Genomic DNA, 16,257 nt, shown 5'->3' with positions numbered 1-16,257 from the left:
AAGTATGGCTTTCTTTGAAAAAACATGTTTCTTATCCAGTTATCCTCCTGGTTGAGCCAAATCTAGTGCTATCATTTTTTCCATAGCTGAAGGCAGAGCTGCTGCTCCAATGTCTTCATAGGTGATGAGCCTTGCACTAAACCCAGCTACGATAATGTAAGATAAATGCCTACTACATTTGATCAAGATCCATTATTCTTGTCAACCTAATGGATTATGGAATCCAGTACTGTTCTCTATCCAATAACAAGCTTGCCTCGTCAGTCATTGGACATGATTTCTGTCAGTTACAGTCTCATTGTCATATTTTTTATTTGCACAATTCATATGTCTATTGACTTTTTAAAAATTAGAAAACGTCGTGGTTTAAACTATCAGCTCCTAATAACCATTGATCCGTTCGGCCATCGATGTGTAAGGGGAAGGACTATTCGGGTGAAAGCCTCAGGCAGAATGCAATCGACGCTGACGTTGGTGCGAAAGCATGGTGGTTTATCAAGCATCCCACATCGGAAGATGTGACTAAGTGAACTGCTTTATAAGATTGGACAATCTTAACATTGGTAAGTCGGTTTTTCAATGGTTAGTTAGATCCATGACATATTCATCTTTGCTTATGTTGGTGTGTGCGCCGCATGTTAAGGGCCGGACCATGTAAAGGGCTACCTTGTTGCGGAGGCCCGAAGCCCAATGGTTAGTTTGGCGCATGAGAGTTTCATCCAAATTGAAATTACAGAAATATGGACTCTCAGTCTCTTCCCCAATCCCTCTCTTGTTCTCCGCGACTGTGCAACTCTCTACTGCCCTTCCAAAACCCACTTCGTCAATCCCATTTTGTGGCCTCGTAACTCCACAAGACTTAGCAGTAAAATGCCGTATTTGCTGGTAATTCGCGTGACCCGAAAGAGCCTCAGTTTTTCGATGAAGACGGTGTCGATGAAGACATGGATGGCGACCTCAACTACCTCTCTCTCGAATATGACTATGCTGGGACACCAAGCCATCCCGGTCAGCCTTTCCCTTCTTGGGTATTTCGAATTACATATTTATTTGTTCTCAAATTTTGTTCATTATCTTTTTCACTGTCATTAATAAGTTTTCTTCTTCCAAGCTTTGTCGTTTTATCGTGTACAACCCATCAGAACCTTTGGTGTGATTTCTGCAGGGGTTCTGTGTACACTTTTTGGTATCTATTAGTTTGGAGTAAATGAAGGGAAAATAAGGTAATGGGAGTTATAACTTCTCATTTTTTGGTTGTCAACAATAGATGCAAAGAGGAAAATAGGAGTAAACTATCATTCCATTGGTTGTTCAAGAGTAGAAAGGAAACAAATTTATGCTTATAATTGCAAAATTACAAATACATTTTGACATCAAATGAGGAAAAATGTATAATTGGGCCTTGTCGGTGTAATTGTTAAGAAGGCTTATATTCTCTTTATATTTCCCTAATTGAGAGAAGGAAAACAAAGTGAGTTTCTGCAAATATAGCCGAGTGTTGCAAGCACCCAAGGGCGGAACCAGGAATTCACGTTAGGGGGGACTGTTAAAAGTTGGTGGGGGTCCGGGGGCAGCTCCCCCGGAATTTTTTTTTAGGCTATTTACATTACATCTATTTAATTGATAGTACAAGTTACTAAAATTAGTTGATTAGACATTTAGGCTTATTGTTAGTTGAGAGTCTTGAGACGAACTTACGAAGCAATATGGTTACACACTTGCACCAACGAAGGAGAGTAGGTACGGAGTGTGTTTTTTTTAGGTGGCTAAGTGTATATTTAGGTATGAATCTGTATATAATTGTATTTTTATTTATTTATGTATACTTATATTAGTATATATCTATATGTATATGTATGTATGCATGTATCCATATATATGTGTATATATGTGCATGTATATATGTGTATATATATGTAAGTATATATATATAATTACCAAACATTTGGGGGGACTACAGCCTAGTGTAGTCCCCCCTAAATCCGCCCTTGCAAGCACCCATGAAAATTCCCACATAAGAGAAGGTAATTGACCCTCCTTTACTTTCACTTGCCAAATCCGGCTCATTCGCACAATTAGATGTTAAATTATTGAATCACTTTACTCTTCTAAGAATTGCACTCAAGAATAGTGAAAAGACTGAGGCTACCTTGGAAGTTCAACTAAAGAAGTAATCATTTCATATTGTTATGTTATGATAGGATTTTGGTAGATTCCCTTTTTCGCGAGGCAGTTCTAGAAGTGTCAGCCTCCTAGTACTGGGGTAAAGTGAGAGTAGGAAACTTGAGATGGTGATGATTAGCAATGAAAATGATCTACTGCTGTAACAATTGGGTTGTGTGGAATGGAAATTTTCCACTACAACCCCATTTGTGGTGATAGAGTTGCAAGGTCTCATGTGAAGTGCTAGCACTCCCTTCAATTTCCTTGGATGGCTAATTACAACCTGAATTGATACATAGACTTGAAAGCCTATGTCCATGTTCAATTTCCATTTAGGAAGTTATTGAGGGTAACTTTCAGATTCTGTTAAAAAAGGCATATATCCTCCTAACGACAGGACTATACCCAAAACGAGTTCCTCAGAATACAATTACAGCACTATCATAATTTATCGGGTGAGCCTTTTGTTTTGATTATGCTCCAGTTTCATTGGCGAGGAAAGCATTTTATATACTGCCTCAGTTTACAGATGGTTTTCTTTACTCATCTGGAAACTGGAATAATAAATCAGACATTTCCTTCTTCAAATTAGCATTCAGCATTGTGAGGTATACATAAGTTATTAACTAATCTTTGTGGAAGATTCCTTCTGTGTTACTTTGATGAATCTTTCAAAAAATTGAAATTATAATGGCTTGTTCACAATTTAACATGTTTGTTCCATTCAAAACAAAAACAAACATGTTTGTTAGTTTTATCCACGTGTGAAACTTATTTCCTTAAAACCTTACCTTGTAAAAAGAAACTACCTTATTTCCTTCCATTATTTTGTTATCAGGTGTCAATCTTGGACAATAACACTTACCAGAGTACTAGTGATTGCCTGTAACTGGCTAATTTTGCAATCGGTTGTGGTTACAACTTACAACGATCTCATGCATACTGATATGTGCATGGTGGTACACCTTTCTGTACTCTTATCCTTAAGGTTTGATCATCTCCCACTAATCTATGTTTTTCTCTGCTCCTTGTTACACTTCTGCTCTTTTTTCGTTATAATGCAGAAGGGGACAAATAAGACTGCCTGTCCCCGAGCTCTCCCTTGCGAGAATTTTGTACATGAGAGTTGTTTAACTTGGTTAAAGGAGACTGGCATCTTTCATTCATTATATAGTTTTGCTTGTTTTTGATGTATCTTTAGCTCTACATACATACGGCACAGTTCATATTTCCTTCTGTATTTTTTTCAAGCTACTGTGGTTTCAGACCAAATATGCTTATTATTGACATAGTATTTCTCTATTGAGCGTGTTCTCTGGCATATTCAGACATGATTGCTGAGCATCGAGAAAGAGTGACAAGTGGTGCTGAAGATGATTTGGTTTGAAGAAGAGCCAATGAAATCAAAATTGCAGCCCTGATGACAAAATATCAGCACTTATGTAAAATTTATAGTTTACAGTCTCACATTTACAACTCATCATAAAATAAGAAGATCATCTAGAGTGATTTGAGGCATTGGACATAAATTATCAGTAAATTAAATTCAGAACATAAGAGCTTCTTCTTCTTTTGTCTGTTTTTCTGCATTCAAAAGGATGCACCTCCTTGTCGAAGATGATCAAGTTCAGGCATCTTGCACCCAAATTCGCACGGTTCTATCGGTATCAAGGCCTGCAGAAGCAATCTTGTTCTCAATAGGATGGCAGCTTACAGAAATGACAGTGGCAGTGTGCCCTTCAAGCTTTTGAAGCATGGTTTTCTGTTGCAGATCCCAAATGTAAACACAGTTATCTTCTGATCCACTCACTATGTATTTCTCATTCGTCACACTGAATGCAGAGGTGATGCAGTATTGTTTGTTGGAGTGACCAGTATACACTTTCAAGAACTTGCCAGCCGTGTAGTTCCACAGTTTCTGCAGCCATGAAGAACACCCAGCAAGTTAAAACCCTAAAAGACTGCAAATTCACAATTTTCGTGATTGTAACCTTCAAGAAAAATTCAGTCACAATCACAAATCTCGAAAAAAAAAAAGGCTTACCAGAGTGCTGTCTAGGGTGGCAAGGAGAATGAATTTGCCATTGGGAGAGAACTTGACGAAGGAAACGGCCTTGCCATTATCCTCGGCGTGCGACTTCAAGCAGCCTCCAGTCTCCACATCCCAGATCTTGCAACACCCATCATAACTACCGGAGGCGATCAGAGAACCGTCACGGTTAAAATTCACCGACGTCACAGGCATGGAGTGAGCGTTGATTACTCTTGTGCACTTACCAGTTCTCACCTCCCAAACACGAATCGTCTCGTCGAAGGATCCCGACACGATGAGGTTTGATCGCGTATTGAAGTTCACGCAGAACACGAAGCCCGAGTGACCCCTCAAAATCTTTAGGCATTCAAAGGGGGAACGAGCGTCCCAGATACGGAGAGTTTTGTCGTCTGACGCAGAGCAGATGTAGTGGGAATCTGAGGACCACGCGAGATCGGAGATACCTTCCGAGTGACCGACAAGGCGGGTTATGAGTAAGTAGGAGGAGGTGGACCAGATAATTAGGGTTTTGTCCAGGGATGCGGAGGCCAGGAGGGTGCCGTCGTTGGAGAATTTGACACAGGAGACGGACTGATTGTGGGCCGTTAAGGTTTTCATAAGACGGTAGGGTTTGTAGGGCGCCGATGGGGCTTGCGTGTTACCCCCTCCGCTCGCCATTGAAATCTATTCAAGGTTACAATTCAGTGAATTCACCACCGCGGCTATGGCTGCTTCGGGACGAAATTGTTTTCAGCAAAAAAAATGATAATAAAGGAAAACAGAACACACGGGCTTAGGGCCCAGCCCAGAAGATTACTGGATTCTGCATCGGCCCATTTGGCTAGACAATCGGCCCAGCTGTTATGGCCCCTACGAACTTTCAAGCTTCCTTCGGTAACAAATTCCTCATTCCTCTCTATTCTCTAGCTTCTTGCTTGCTTCTATTTGTTTTCAATAACTAAATTTTATGCATTGAGATTGTTTATAGTTTTTCCACATGATTTTTAATTGGGGTGGGGGAATGTATCACAGAAGTCTCGGTACTTTACAAAACGAATCGATGAGTCCTCTTAATTTTTCTACCTGTTTTGCAAAAAGTAGAGAGGTTTATGTGGTAGTTCTCGCTTTTTAATAACATAAATCAAACTTGATAAAGGAGGAAAAAACTAAAACTAAAATACAAGCCATGAATAGGTAGAGATATTAAGAAGAATCAATAGAGAGAACATCTCATTGGACTCTTGCCATGTCAATCCTTATACCAAATTCCTTCAAAGAATGTATGAAAGAAACAAGAAAGGAGAGAAAATAGGGTATTATAACCCACTACCTAGAATAGCCAACTTCAATAGGAAATGAGATTTCATCATCTCCTATTATTATCTTGTGTCCACCAGAAGGCAATAAGTTGTAGCCTGAACCATCAATGATGTTTAAGCTCTTACAAGCATCAAATGCAAACTTCACTGTTTGGATTCCTCCTGATTTCACAAATACTCTTTGAAATCCAATCAATTGCCTGGAATGAGTCCCAACAATTCCCTCTGGAGGCTTGGAGTAAACCAAGACAACTTCACTTCCATCCTTGTTTCCAACATTTTGGACCAAAATTTCGAACCCGAATTGATACCCACATTTCAAGTCATCAATTACAACTGATGGGCATGTTTGAGTGTTAGTATTGTCTTTGTAGTTCAGGTTGTGGCAATGCTGGAACTTGTTTAGTTTGACTTGGAGTGGCCTTGCTGGGAATGTTAGCTTGTAGGTGAAGTTAGTGTAGCTAAGGCCATAGCCGAACGGGTAGACAGTTGAGCCATTGAAGAACTTGTAGGTTCTTCCAGGATAACCTAAACTATCCACAGGTCTTAATGGCATTGATGTCAATGGTAGCTTGGAGACGTAATTGGCTTCATACCATGTAATAGGTAATCTTCCTCCTGATAACAAAGACAAGTTCAAGACGTCAAAATCTTAAATGACAACAATGAATTGAACATGTGACCTCTAGGGATAATACATAATTACCAGGATTATAGTTTCCAAAAACAACATCTGTGATGGCTCGACCACCTTCTTCACCGGGATATCCGGCCCATAAAATGGCTTGAATTTTAGGATTGTTCTTGGCAAAGGTGATGTCAATGCCTCCCGCTGACATAATGACAAGAACTAGAGGACCTTGTGAGCTTTCTGCAACTTTGTTGATCAGTTGAGTTTGGTAACCTGGAAGTAGAAGATCATTTCTATCCAAGCTTTCAGCCTCAACTGACAAGTCCAAACCCACAAAAAGAATGGTAGCATCAGCATTCTTTGCAGCTTCAATGGCTGGTAAAATCAAGCTTTGATTCTTGCATGCAACCCCGTCACATCCCCTTTCATATATCACCTCTCCAAATTTAGTGAAGCCATTGATTGGAGAAACATACCGACAAGGAATACCTATAAAAATAACCTAGCCATAATTACTCACTGGAAACTACATTTGTGGTTTTCAGTTAACAACAAACAAAACTTGCCTGCATAATTTCCAATCATTGCAGAAGTCGCATTTGCATGAGGCCCAACTATGGCTAGTTTCTTGATCTCAGATGCCTTCAAAGGGAGGGCATTATTTTCATTTTTTAGAAGAACTATTCCTTCTCTAGCTGCTTCAGCTGCTAACTCTAAGTGCTCGTCAGAGCAAACATCCTTCTTTCCAAGTGTTTCAAAGTATGCACTCCCATCAAAGAATCCAAGCCTCATAAGCACCACATAAAGGTACTTGAGTGACTTATCAATGTCAGCCTCCTTCACTTTCCCTTGGTTTACGGAGTTGCCAAGAGCCTTAGTGTAGTAATCTCCACAGTCAAGATCCAACCCTAAGATAAATTGTTAATGAAATTAAAATCACATAAGTAAACTCATTATCTAATGCATAAACTATGTATCAATTAGTGGGATTAGACCAGTTTAATGATAGTATTTTCTGACTTTAAGCCATCGCATTCGAGGATGAGACAGAACGTAGTGCTTATTTAGCATATGAAATTAAATGCTAACTTACCTGCTTTTAGAACTCTTGCAACAGCATCTTCTTTTGTGTCATTTAGAAATTTGTGGTCGTCAACCATAACCTCAATTGAATCACAGTCTGCAACTATGTACCTGTAGAAGAAATGATTTTAAAAAATCTAGGGTGATTAATATCGAGGGTTAATCGAGCAACGATAGAGTTTAAAAAGATACCCATGAAGATTCCAATCTCCTCTTATAGTGTTCTTGAGGAGATTTGTGTCAGCGCAAGTAGGAATACCATTGACACGATTGTAAGAGCACATAACACTACTTACATCACCGTCCTTAACACACATCTCAAATGGTCTAAGAAATGTCTCCAACATATCTTGCTCAGTCACCTTAGAAAAAACGAAAAACAACAATGTTGGAGACATCAATAGTGAAATGATTTAACTTTCAATAAGAAGAGTTTATTAAACTAGCTAAATAAGCACCTTTGCATCAAAATGGTAGCGATCAGCTCCCTGCCAGTTATCAACATCATAGGCGGCATAATGCTTGCAACAGGAAGAAACTTTAAGAGGTCTGGAATTCAAATCTCTTGTGCTCTCAATTCCTTCTACATCTTGCAATCCTCTTACATAGCTGGTAGCATATGCTCCAACTACATAAGGATCTTCTCCTGGTGTCTCAGTAATTCTTCCCCATCTTGGGTCTCTCGCTACGTTGATAGTTGGACTCCAAAATGTCAGTCCTGCCCTCCCCATGTTGTACATTGCTCTTCCTTCTGTTGAAACAGCCTGAAATATTGGGAAGAAAAAATCAATTAATGATATGTTCGTTTTAAAAAAGACCTTACATACTAATTATATCCTTAAAAGAATATAACCTGGCCAATGGATTTCCAGAGAGACTGATTGAAAGAAGCAGCTGAGAGGATGATGGTGGGGAAGCTTGTAGCACCAAGAACTGTATCATCAAAGAAGGTACCAGGGCCAACATTGGAGATACCATGAAGTGCTTCCGACCACCATTCGTACTTTAGCAGTCCTATCCTCGGAGCGCCAGTGGCTTTATTTCCCATCTGCTGTACCTTCTCGGACAATGTCATTCGGTCCACTAAGTCCTTAGCCCTGACCTCGAATGGCAGAGACTTATCGCAGTAGAGGAAGTCTGCCATATTTAGACCTAGCTCAGCAAATCTTGCAGGATGGCATACATGGGTGTGATTGTTAATAGGACCTTCATCAGCAGAGACTGAACCTCCTTTCTTTTGGTATCCAGCTGAAGCAATGGAAATGGCTAGGAAGGCAATTAGAAGAACAAATGTGAGTCTGACTCCTGCCATTGTTTTTTATTTCTGTAATTGACTGAAAAATGGAGGAAGTTAGGCTGGTATTTATAGACGCATGATCATACATCATATTGACATATACATTGTAGGATTGTATCCACCATTCTTACCATTTATAACTGCACTGACTGTGGCATATATGCTATTTTTGACACGAATGCGATAAGAAGAAATGTCCGAAGGTTATTTTTAGTTCAGGGTTGATATATCCATGGATGGGTTGCATTCTGCTAAATGTAGGCAAAGGCTTGCTGTTGAAATCTCCCTCTCATATTTGGTTTGAAAGAGAGAAATCTTAGTTTGAACTAATCTGTGGGTGTTGGAATTTAGATATCAAAGAATATATAGTAGGTGTATGGTGTCCCTTCCAGGCTAATACTACAATCACCCCTGACCAAATTATTATGTTTTCTATACTTCTATGACAGAGAATTATGTTGACAATAGTAGAAGGATTAATAATAGCAGAGGTTGATACCACAAGCCCATTTAGCAGACATGAGAAGGACAGTTACCAGTTACCACAGGAGAGATTATGCCAAATCTCTGGGGATGGCTTTTGTATGTCATTCTTTAATTCTGGCTTGCTAAATGCTACATGGCAATACAATGTGATCAGGAAGAATAATGTTTGAGACCCCAAAATAGAGGAGACGGAAATATAATTTGACAAGGGTTTTGATCACAAATGGCAGAAAAGTGATGGGTTAATATAATTTACAGTTGCGGAAAAATAGTCGTTTCAAGTCAAAGTGAAAATTTGTTCCATTTTAATAACTTGAACAGATTTTTCCAGTTTGGGACCGTCAACCCGTAACATTTCAGACAAATTATTGCAACGTTTTATGAATATAAAAATACAATCATTAAATACAAAAAAAAAATACTGAAATGGTAGAACCATAAAAATAACCCTTTTTTTCGAAGTGAGGGAGATAAAAGGCTTTCATTCAGTCAGCTTGGTTCTTGGCTTTGCCATTTCCTCTCTCAAGAACTACTTTCAACTGCAAGATCCAAGACTGATTAAAAACCTCGCATCAAAGGTTGACTTCTCTATCGCCTGTCGCCGAGTCAGTTCTTATCGCCGAATCCGCTGCAAGCGAATGCCGGTTCCCTTCGCTATTTACAGCCTCATAATGGAAAACCAATTGCTCCATAAATTCCCTGCTGCAGTCTGTAGTTGTACTAAGTGATGGAAGCCACCATCAAGAAAATAGTTTATGTTCTTCATAGATCTGGCAAGAGCTTGGGCTGCCTAGAAAGTTTCTTCCCAGTATTTGTCACGTTATAATAGAAAGAAACATGGAAGAACAGCGCCACTTGTTCAAGTGGTTCGCTTTTCTATCAGAAAATTTAACTATAATAACATCCCAACATTTTTTTAAGAGCTTCACAGGCCAATTATGAAATCTTTGCTTAGCATGCTTGGAAGAACTCCAGGATACTTGTCTTTATAAAAGTGAGTCAATATGAGTGTGTGAGTGTGTGTTTGTGTGTGTGTGAGAGAGAGAGAGAGTGGGGGGGAGAGAGACAGAGCAGTACTCAATTTATTGGTGGTCGAGGATTCCAAGCCTTTCCATGCTTGGTAGGTTACCTAGCCAGGCAAAAAGTCAACTTCATCTGAGCTTTCCTCCAAAATTACAAAACCGGAATCTCGATTCTCGTCGTTGCCACTACTCCGATCACTGCTATAGCTGCTATCCGACGAACTCGTAAATGAAGAACCATCTGATGTATGACTGCTCAGCTGGGATGGCAGACTGATCTCACTATTCAAATCGCTGTCAAGATCGATGAAACTGCAAAACCCAAGATACTTAATAATACTGCAGTAAAGTTCAAAATGCATGAGTCATTTTCTACCTCTTTTGGAAATTCAGAGCTTTTCTCTATGAGAGTCATAAGATAGGCCATGGCATTGATTTTATAGGAATCCTTGCGAACTTGGGTTTACACATGAATGCGTGGTAGGGGAGAATCCACATAGGGGACTCCAACTAACTTTTCTTATTGATTCTTGTAGCTAATCCTAAATTTCTTGGAAAAAAGCCTTGATGATTATGACGAAGTTGTAGTACCCTTGATGGTAGCCAAAGAATAAACTAACCTTCCTTCTGAGGGAAACTCAGCCAACAAGCACATGCCAGGCCTCTCTTGCAAGACCTGCCTTACGGGGATTAGACTGCATAAAATAGTCCAAAATTATACAAAGAAATGAAGTGGTACAAGCACATCAATCCAGAGGAGATAACCCTTACCTTGAGTTGTAACACCTCTGATACCAGTCACCTTCAGAAGCTAAACCTTCCCTATTGGATATGTCCTATAAGATTGCAGCAGTCAGAAATTTGAGCACCAAGCCGGGGATTAAATTCAGCTTAAGAAAATCTACTCACAAGATGTCGAAGGAATTTGAAATCCCCAGAAAGAATTGCTGTCAATAATCGAGCAACTTCCACCTGCAAAATGGCAATCAATGTGAGAGACGGAGAGTCATGGATGGAACAGCAAGATTGTAGTTACCTCTCTAAGGTGCATGCAGTCCCTCAAAATCAAAACCTCTAGTAGATGACCACCTAAGCTGCTTCCAAGGTTCCTAATTTTCAATATGGAAAAAACAGACTTTTAATTTCAATAAAGGAACGCATAAAAGGACTCGCCAATCACAGAGTATAAGAGATACACAGACCTCAAAAACATTCCACTAATTGAATACGACATCGAAAAGTCAACATACTTTAGCTTTCGAAATCCCTGCACAAGTAGAAGAAATAAATACACTTGCCAGAGTTCAACACAAATGGCAAGCATTGTCAAAGGCCAAAATATAAAATAAGAAAATCACCCCTTAGCTCTACAAAGATACACAAGGAGCAGCAAATAGAACAATAAATTTGAGATGACCACATTTCTAGGAGTCATAACTACCAAAAATTCATTCCCAAAGCAACGAATGACAACGAAATTTACTAGATTTATGCTTAGATACTAACGCTGAAAAATTAAAATCTGAATGCCTTTGTCCAGTAAATTTTAACACACAACACTTGAAACATCAAGCCAACAGGATTGAAAATTGCTTTCTTACTTCAGAGATTTGTACGATGGTTATATTTATATTATACTGAACTCTGATGACTAATAAGCTTATTATCAGAGTTCACTAGTTCAGCAATAGAAGATCACAAATGTTACCTTGTTGGCTTGTTCATCTATCACACTACTATCAAGGTTATCATGAGTGTCATGCAACTGTCCTTAAACATACCTTAAGGAGAATGCGAACTTTAAAATCATGTAGCTTAAACCCCCTGAGTGCCAGTGAAGTCAGATTTGGGCAATTGTTTACTAGGGCAACACATGTTGGTGACTTCAAACTGTCATCTCGTCCTGTATTAAACATTTCATAATCATCTTACAATTTAATATGACAAAGAGGAAAAAATATTCTCACGAAGGAGGTACTCCACCTGTTTTGGACGACTCAAAGAATAAACGCTCTATCAAGGGACAAAACATGCTCACGGACATCAATGTTTGCCTCAATTCAACATGTCTGCTCCCAAAAGTAGAATGAGAGGCGAAAAAGAACATGTCATGATTAAATAAGTCAATACGCTCAAAGGATTTTAGGAAAAAAGGCTTTTGAAAAAGACGAAAAGTAACAAACTCCTATTTTTACAAGGGTCCCACAGTGGATGCAAGGACGGGGAAGGGCAAGAAAAGTTTTAAAAAATTTAAACATTGCAGAACAAACCAGACCAAGGAAAGGAAATCTAGCTTTTATTATATGTATTTTTGTGCCTCACATTTTTTCATACCTAACCCATCATCTACTAACAAAGACTGACTTGATGGCATCTAGTACAGATGCCTAGGCCTTTGTTAACATGCGCACAACAGGTACACATACTTGATATACAGCCCTTGACCATACTTATTACCATCTTACAGAGTGTTTACAATAACAATGGGAAAAATTGGATCAAAGGAACTTACAGACCAACAATCTCCAGATCAAGAAGAGATGTGCATGCTGATAATGCCCCACTAAGCGATGTACTGTCCATTCTTTCAATATTGTAAAGGTGCAACCTTCTCAAAAGAGTCCTGACAAAATGAGGGTTATAAGAGTTAAGAACAGGACAAGTCACCCAACACCAAGATAAGGGGTTCTCTTTAAGTAAAGTTATTCAATCATACCCAGCAGCACTATTGTCCCCACTTAAAGAGTTTAAGCAGGATCTTGTCAGAATAGATGACTCCTTCCCGTGCCTGGGCTTTTTATCGGTCCATGAAAATTTGGATACCTCTACAGAATTTCGGATGGTATAAACCAATGGTTGACAAGATCCAGGAGACGAAGTAGGGCCTGGAACTATGCCAAGCTTAAGAGACCTGCAAAACCAGTTAAAGGGGAATAAAAAATGAGAAAAACTGCATCGTAAATAAATCTGATAAAATAATCAAAGAAGCACGAATAAGGAGAATAAAGTACTTTGTTCCCAAAAAAACTGTATAATCACTCGTTTTACAAGATTTCCACACAAGGATTTTCCTGTTGCTTTTGCCAGTTATGATACCAAAAATAATAAAATTAAGCAATACTAAGGCACAATAATAGAGACAAGAAAATGCTTTACCATCCAGAATTTCTTCCCTCCTATTAGGCAAGGGAAATGAGAGAAGGGGCTAACTCAATTATCAGCATAATGGATCAAGTTTATCAAATAACCCATGCCACCCAGGACCAATGATTGAACAGCTTGCTAGTTATTAGTCAAAGAGGAATGTGGATTCACTTAGCCAGCATTACCATCCAGCACAACTTTATGTGTTTGGTGAGCCTTTAGAGATTGCTAGTTAATAATTTCACTGGAAAAAAGATTAAGTAAACGCGACAATATAAGATAATGACTTCATGTGCAGTTAGCAATCTCTACAAAGGCAAAGATGAAATATAAAGTTCATCGATTAAATTACTTACTCAAGGACTCTTCCTGCTCGTTGAATCATTGTAGACACCACTGCATTATTGACTTTTGGGACAACAGTTGTCAAGTCGATATTTGCATAGCACAATGGATCCATAGCACACTTATTGAACATTGAGCATGACGCAGCAGCAAAGCATAAGCTTTGTGTGTCAAGCATGGAGAATACCTGTAAATTGCTATAGACATCAACTACTTGAAAAATTGGCTTCTTTCCACTAAAATGAAATCCAACAGCAAAAGCGAAATCACAGATTGCTACATAGCAACATCAATGTGTTCCCTATGAAATACATTAAAATAATGGAGAATTCATTATGTACAGCCCCCCAAGTGAAAAAGAAAATGAGAGGCAGAAGCTTCAGTTCCAAGAACCAAATTAAATGCCTCAATAATAACAGTGACCTGTTACCACAAGGCCTATAGATAGAACAGCCAGCTCATCAGGGCATTGCAAGCCAGAAGGATGGCCAAAGTATCATGTTCAAATTGATTCAACATCTGCTTGACGAGTAAACATAATTCATTCAAAATGTAAAGAAAATAAAAATCCTACATAATTAAATCCTTTAAAGTCTTTGGGAAAGTGGAAGGTTTTTTTTTTTTGTAAAAGCAGATATTCTGATAGGGAGTAGTTATTGGTACAATTATGATCCAGCTCTAGGAAACATTTTCACCCTGACCAGTTGTGTTCACCACAACTCCAACCTGTATCAATAACCAAAACCATATATTCCGAACTGTTAATGCAAAGACTTGATCCTCCTAACAAAAAGCACACGAAACTGCTGAATCAGAATTCTCAACAAAAAGAAGCTTATTGCATCCATTGAAATAGAAACATTGTGCATTCTCAAATCAACACTTGCTACAGGTAATTAATGATAATGCAATGAGTTTATGAGAGAAGGGAAAAACAAATAAAGAATTAAAACAAGCAAACTGCATTATCCAAATAACAATATAATTTCAAAGCACCATCACATATAGGTATTTTCGTATACCTTCAACTACACGCTACAAAAGCATCTCACCATCCACGGACGAACTAAATCCGATCGATTAAATCAAAATCATCCGAATTCAGAGAACCAGAGAATCTCACAAAATCAACCGTAAAATTGGCATAAATACCTTGATAGTTAGATCGGGAGGGAGAGGCCAGGTAAGAGAATTGTGTGTGGAAGCGCGCTTTCGGGCGGCGCGGTTGGCAGCGTCGAGGAGGACAGAGCTCAATTTGTGGGCGCGATCGATGAGGACGGACTGGTTGGCATCACAAGTAGCGGAGTCGAGGAGGCGATCGAGGCAGAAGTCGAGGGAGTGCGAGGGGGAGTCTGCAAGGCTGAGAAATGCGTGAAGGAGATGGTCCGTCTGGGGGTTTAGGTTCGGGAACATATGATTTTGAGCAGAAGCGGTGGCTATGGTGGTGGAGGAAGAGACACAAGGGCAGGGGCGTTTGGCCATGGTGATCGAGGTGTGGTGGAATGAATCCATTGGAGGTGGATAAGAGAGGCGTTCGTTTCTGATTGACGACGTTGTGAGAGTTTGGAAGACGGACAAAGGGGAGGCCACGTGGCACACGTGCGCGTACGTCATCGGGAATGAGTGGAACAAGACGGCATTCTTAAACATTTTGTGGTGACTTTAATTCGTATTAAAATTGGCATAACCCACATATATATATATATATATATATATAGGTTAAATTGATAAATTCTCTCGCATAATAAACCAACGCGTTTTCTCGATCTAAAAATCAATAGGAATTACTCAAGAAGAATAAAAGTGTATGAGTATTTGGCTCAAAACCGACCATATTGATTTTTAGTGTTTGAGTTAATTTTAACATTGTATCAAAATAAAAGCTCGATCTATTTGGACACGATCTTTATCTGTTCTTTTGTTTGTTCTGACATAACTCACGCTACAAGTCAAGAGAAGTGTTAAGACTTTGTCCCAAATTAGATTAGTGTAACCCAACTAAGTGGCATAATATCTCGTATTGGATTGACATAACCCAACAAAATGACATATAACCAAAGTTCAATCATTCTCGCACCATCAACGCATTTTATGAGTCTAAGAATCAACGTGTTTTCTGGGTTTAAGAACTAATGATGATAATCCAAGAAGAATAAAGTGGTGCGGATTTTTGTCCCAAACCGAATAATAGTAATATAGTGTTTAAGTTCAAACACTTCAATCACATTTAAAAAAAAAAACAAAAAAAACAAAATATCTTTTGAAATGAAATAGAGTGAGATTTGAATTGGATCATTAACTAATTTTTCAAGTCCAAGTTGATCCCTTTAGAGCACTTCCAACAGTCTCCCTATTATACTCCTTATCCTCACATTTGAAGAGCCCATTAAAAAAAAAAGACCCAACAGTTTCCCTATCCTCATATGACTCTCTAATTTATTCTCTATATCTGATTTTCTTCCTCAATGTGAGGGATTGAAAAACCGTTCCCTATGTGTATGAAATTACATTTTAGACCCCACTAAAACTTGCCACGTCAGCCCTACCAAGGGGTAGAGACCATGTGCTTCATTTGAGACCTCACGACTTCTTCTTCTCTAGAGCGCTCTCATCGACTCTCCTTGATACTGAAGCCAAGAAATCGAGTGTGGAGGGAGTACCTTTCGAATACAAGTAGCTATCCATATAGACCGGAGAAATCAATTATCAATCGATTCAACATTATTCGGACTAAA

General features: G+C 38.9%; 4 protein-coding genes across 8 annotated transcripts; 1 reads left to right on the top strand and 3 right to left on the bottom strand.

The window, feature by feature from the left end:
* Positions 1-8: 8 nt before the first annotated feature.
* On the top strand, positions 9-3,631 carry LOC119981669. Of its 2 annotated transcripts, XM_038824754.1 has the most exons (3): positions 9-1,028; positions 3,002-3,151; positions 3,492-3,631. In XM_038824754.1, the coding sequence occupies exons 1-3, from the start codon at positions 691-693 to the stop codon at positions 3,502-3,504; spliced, it is 501 nt and encodes a 166-aa protein (XP_038680682.1). In that variant the 5' UTR covers positions 9-690; the 3' UTR covers positions 3,505-3,631. The 2 variants fall into 2 exon arrangements, with proteins under 2 accessions (XP_038680682.1, XP_038680681.1); XM_038824753.1 differs by lacking the exon at positions 3,492-3,631 and having other exon boundaries at positions 3,002-3,437.
* LOC119981668 (COMPASS-like H3K4 histone methylase component WDR5B) lies at positions 3,585-4,950 on the bottom strand. Its single transcript, XM_038824751.1, has 2 exons — positions 4,208-4,950; positions 3,585-4,081 (listed from the first exon to the last, which is right to left on the bottom strand). Exons 1-2 carry the CDS (start codon positions 4,871-4,873, stop codon positions 3,791-3,793), a joined length of 957 nt encoding a protein of 318 aa, XP_038680679.1. The 5' UTR covers positions 4,874-4,950; the 3' UTR covers positions 3,585-3,790.
* A 410-nt stretch (positions 4,951-5,360) lies between these two features.
* On the bottom strand, positions 5,361-9,123 carry LOC119981666 (probable beta-D-xylosidase 5). Its single transcript, XM_038824749.1, has 8 exons — positions 8,657-9,123; positions 8,082-8,562; positions 7,687-7,992; positions 7,421-7,590; positions 7,239-7,339; positions 6,712-7,053; positions 6,221-6,634; positions 5,361-6,132 (listed from the first exon to the last, which is right to left on the bottom strand). Exons 2-8 carry the CDS (start codon positions 8,538-8,540, stop codon positions 5,522-5,524), a joined length of 2,403 nt encoding a protein of 800 aa, XP_038680677.1. The 5' UTR covers positions 8,541-8,562; positions 8,657-9,123; the 3' UTR covers positions 5,361-5,521.
* A 171-nt stretch (positions 9,124-9,294) lies between these two features.
* On the bottom strand, positions 9,295-15,159 carry LOC119982897 (F-box protein SKIP17-like). Of its 4 annotated transcripts, none has more exons than XR_005464526.1 (13): positions 14,675-15,159; positions 13,534-13,709; positions 12,750-12,944; positions 12,546-12,656; positions 12,017-12,102; positions 11,815-11,936; positions 11,236-11,300; positions 11,070-11,142; positions 10,943-11,005; positions 10,805-10,869; positions 10,654-10,728; positions 10,089-10,345; positions 9,295-9,801 (listed from the first exon to the last, which is right to left on the bottom strand). XR_005464526.1 is itself a non-coding variant. In XM_038826493.1 (12 exons), the coding sequence occupies exons 1-12, from the start codon at positions 15,134-15,136 to the stop codon at positions 10,141-10,143; spliced, it is 1,698 nt and encodes a 565-aa protein (XP_038682421.1). In that variant the 5' UTR covers positions 15,137-15,158; the 3' UTR covers positions 9,295-10,140. The 4 variants fall into 4 exon arrangements, 2 of the variants coding, with proteins under 2 accessions (XP_038682421.1, XP_038682422.1); XR_005464527.1 differs by having other exon boundaries at positions 9,295-9,797; XM_038826493.1 differs by having other exon boundaries at positions 9,295-10,345; positions 14,675-15,158.
* Between the last annotated feature and the right edge of the window lie 1,098 nt (positions 15,160-16,257).

This window comes from Tripterygium wilfordii, chromosome 17 (genome assembly GCF_013401445.1).
Source record: "Tripterygium wilfordii isolate XIE 37 chromosome 17, ASM1340144v1, whole genome shotgun sequence".
Taxonomy (NCBI): domain Eukaryota; kingdom Viridiplantae; phylum Streptophyta; class Magnoliopsida; order Celastrales; family Celastraceae; genus Tripterygium; species Tripterygium wilfordii.
Note: the sequence above shows the minus strand (reverse complement) of the source record. Positions and strands in the feature narration are given on the sequence as shown.

Coding starts and splice junctions, on each gene's coding strand:
- LOC119981669 (XM_038824753.1), top strand. CDS start 691: ATGGTTAGTTTGGCGCATGAGAGTTTCATCCAAATTGAAATTACAGAA. Junction 1,029..3,001: donor GTCAGCCTTTCCCTTCTTGG/GTATTTCGAATT, acceptor TTTTGTTATCAG/GTGTCAATCTTGGACAATAA.
- LOC119981668 (XM_038824751.1), bottom strand. CDS start 4,873: ATGGCGAGCGGAGGGGGTAACACGCAAGCCCCATCGGCGCCCTACAAA. Junction 4,082..4,207: donor CCACCCTAGACAGCACTCTG/GTAAGCCTTTTT, acceptor TCATGGCTGCAG/AAACTGTGGAACTACACGGC.
- LOC119981666 (XM_038824749.1), bottom strand. CDS start 8,540: ATGGCAGGAGTCAGACTCACATTTGTTCTTCTAATTGCCTTCCTAGCC. Junction 7,993..8,081: donor TCTGGAAATCCATTGGCCAG/GTTATATTCTTT, acceptor CCAATATTTCAG/GCTGTTTCAACAGAAGGAAG. Junction 7,591..7,686: donor GCTACCATTTTGATGCAAAG/GTGCTTATTTAG, acceptor GTTTTTTCTAAG/GTGACTGAGCAAGATATGTT.
- LOC119982897 (XM_038826493.1), bottom strand. CDS start 15,136: ATGACGTACGCGCACGTGTGCCACGTGGCCTCCCCTTTGTCCGTCTTC. Junction 13,710..14,674: donor CTCCCGATCTAACTATCAAG/GTATTTATGCCA, acceptor AGCAATTTACAG/GTATTCTCCATGCTTGACAC. Junction 11,143..11,235: donor ATTAGTGGAATGTTTTTGAG/GTCTGTGTATCT, acceptor ATTGAAAATTAG/GAACCTTGGAAGCAGCTTAG.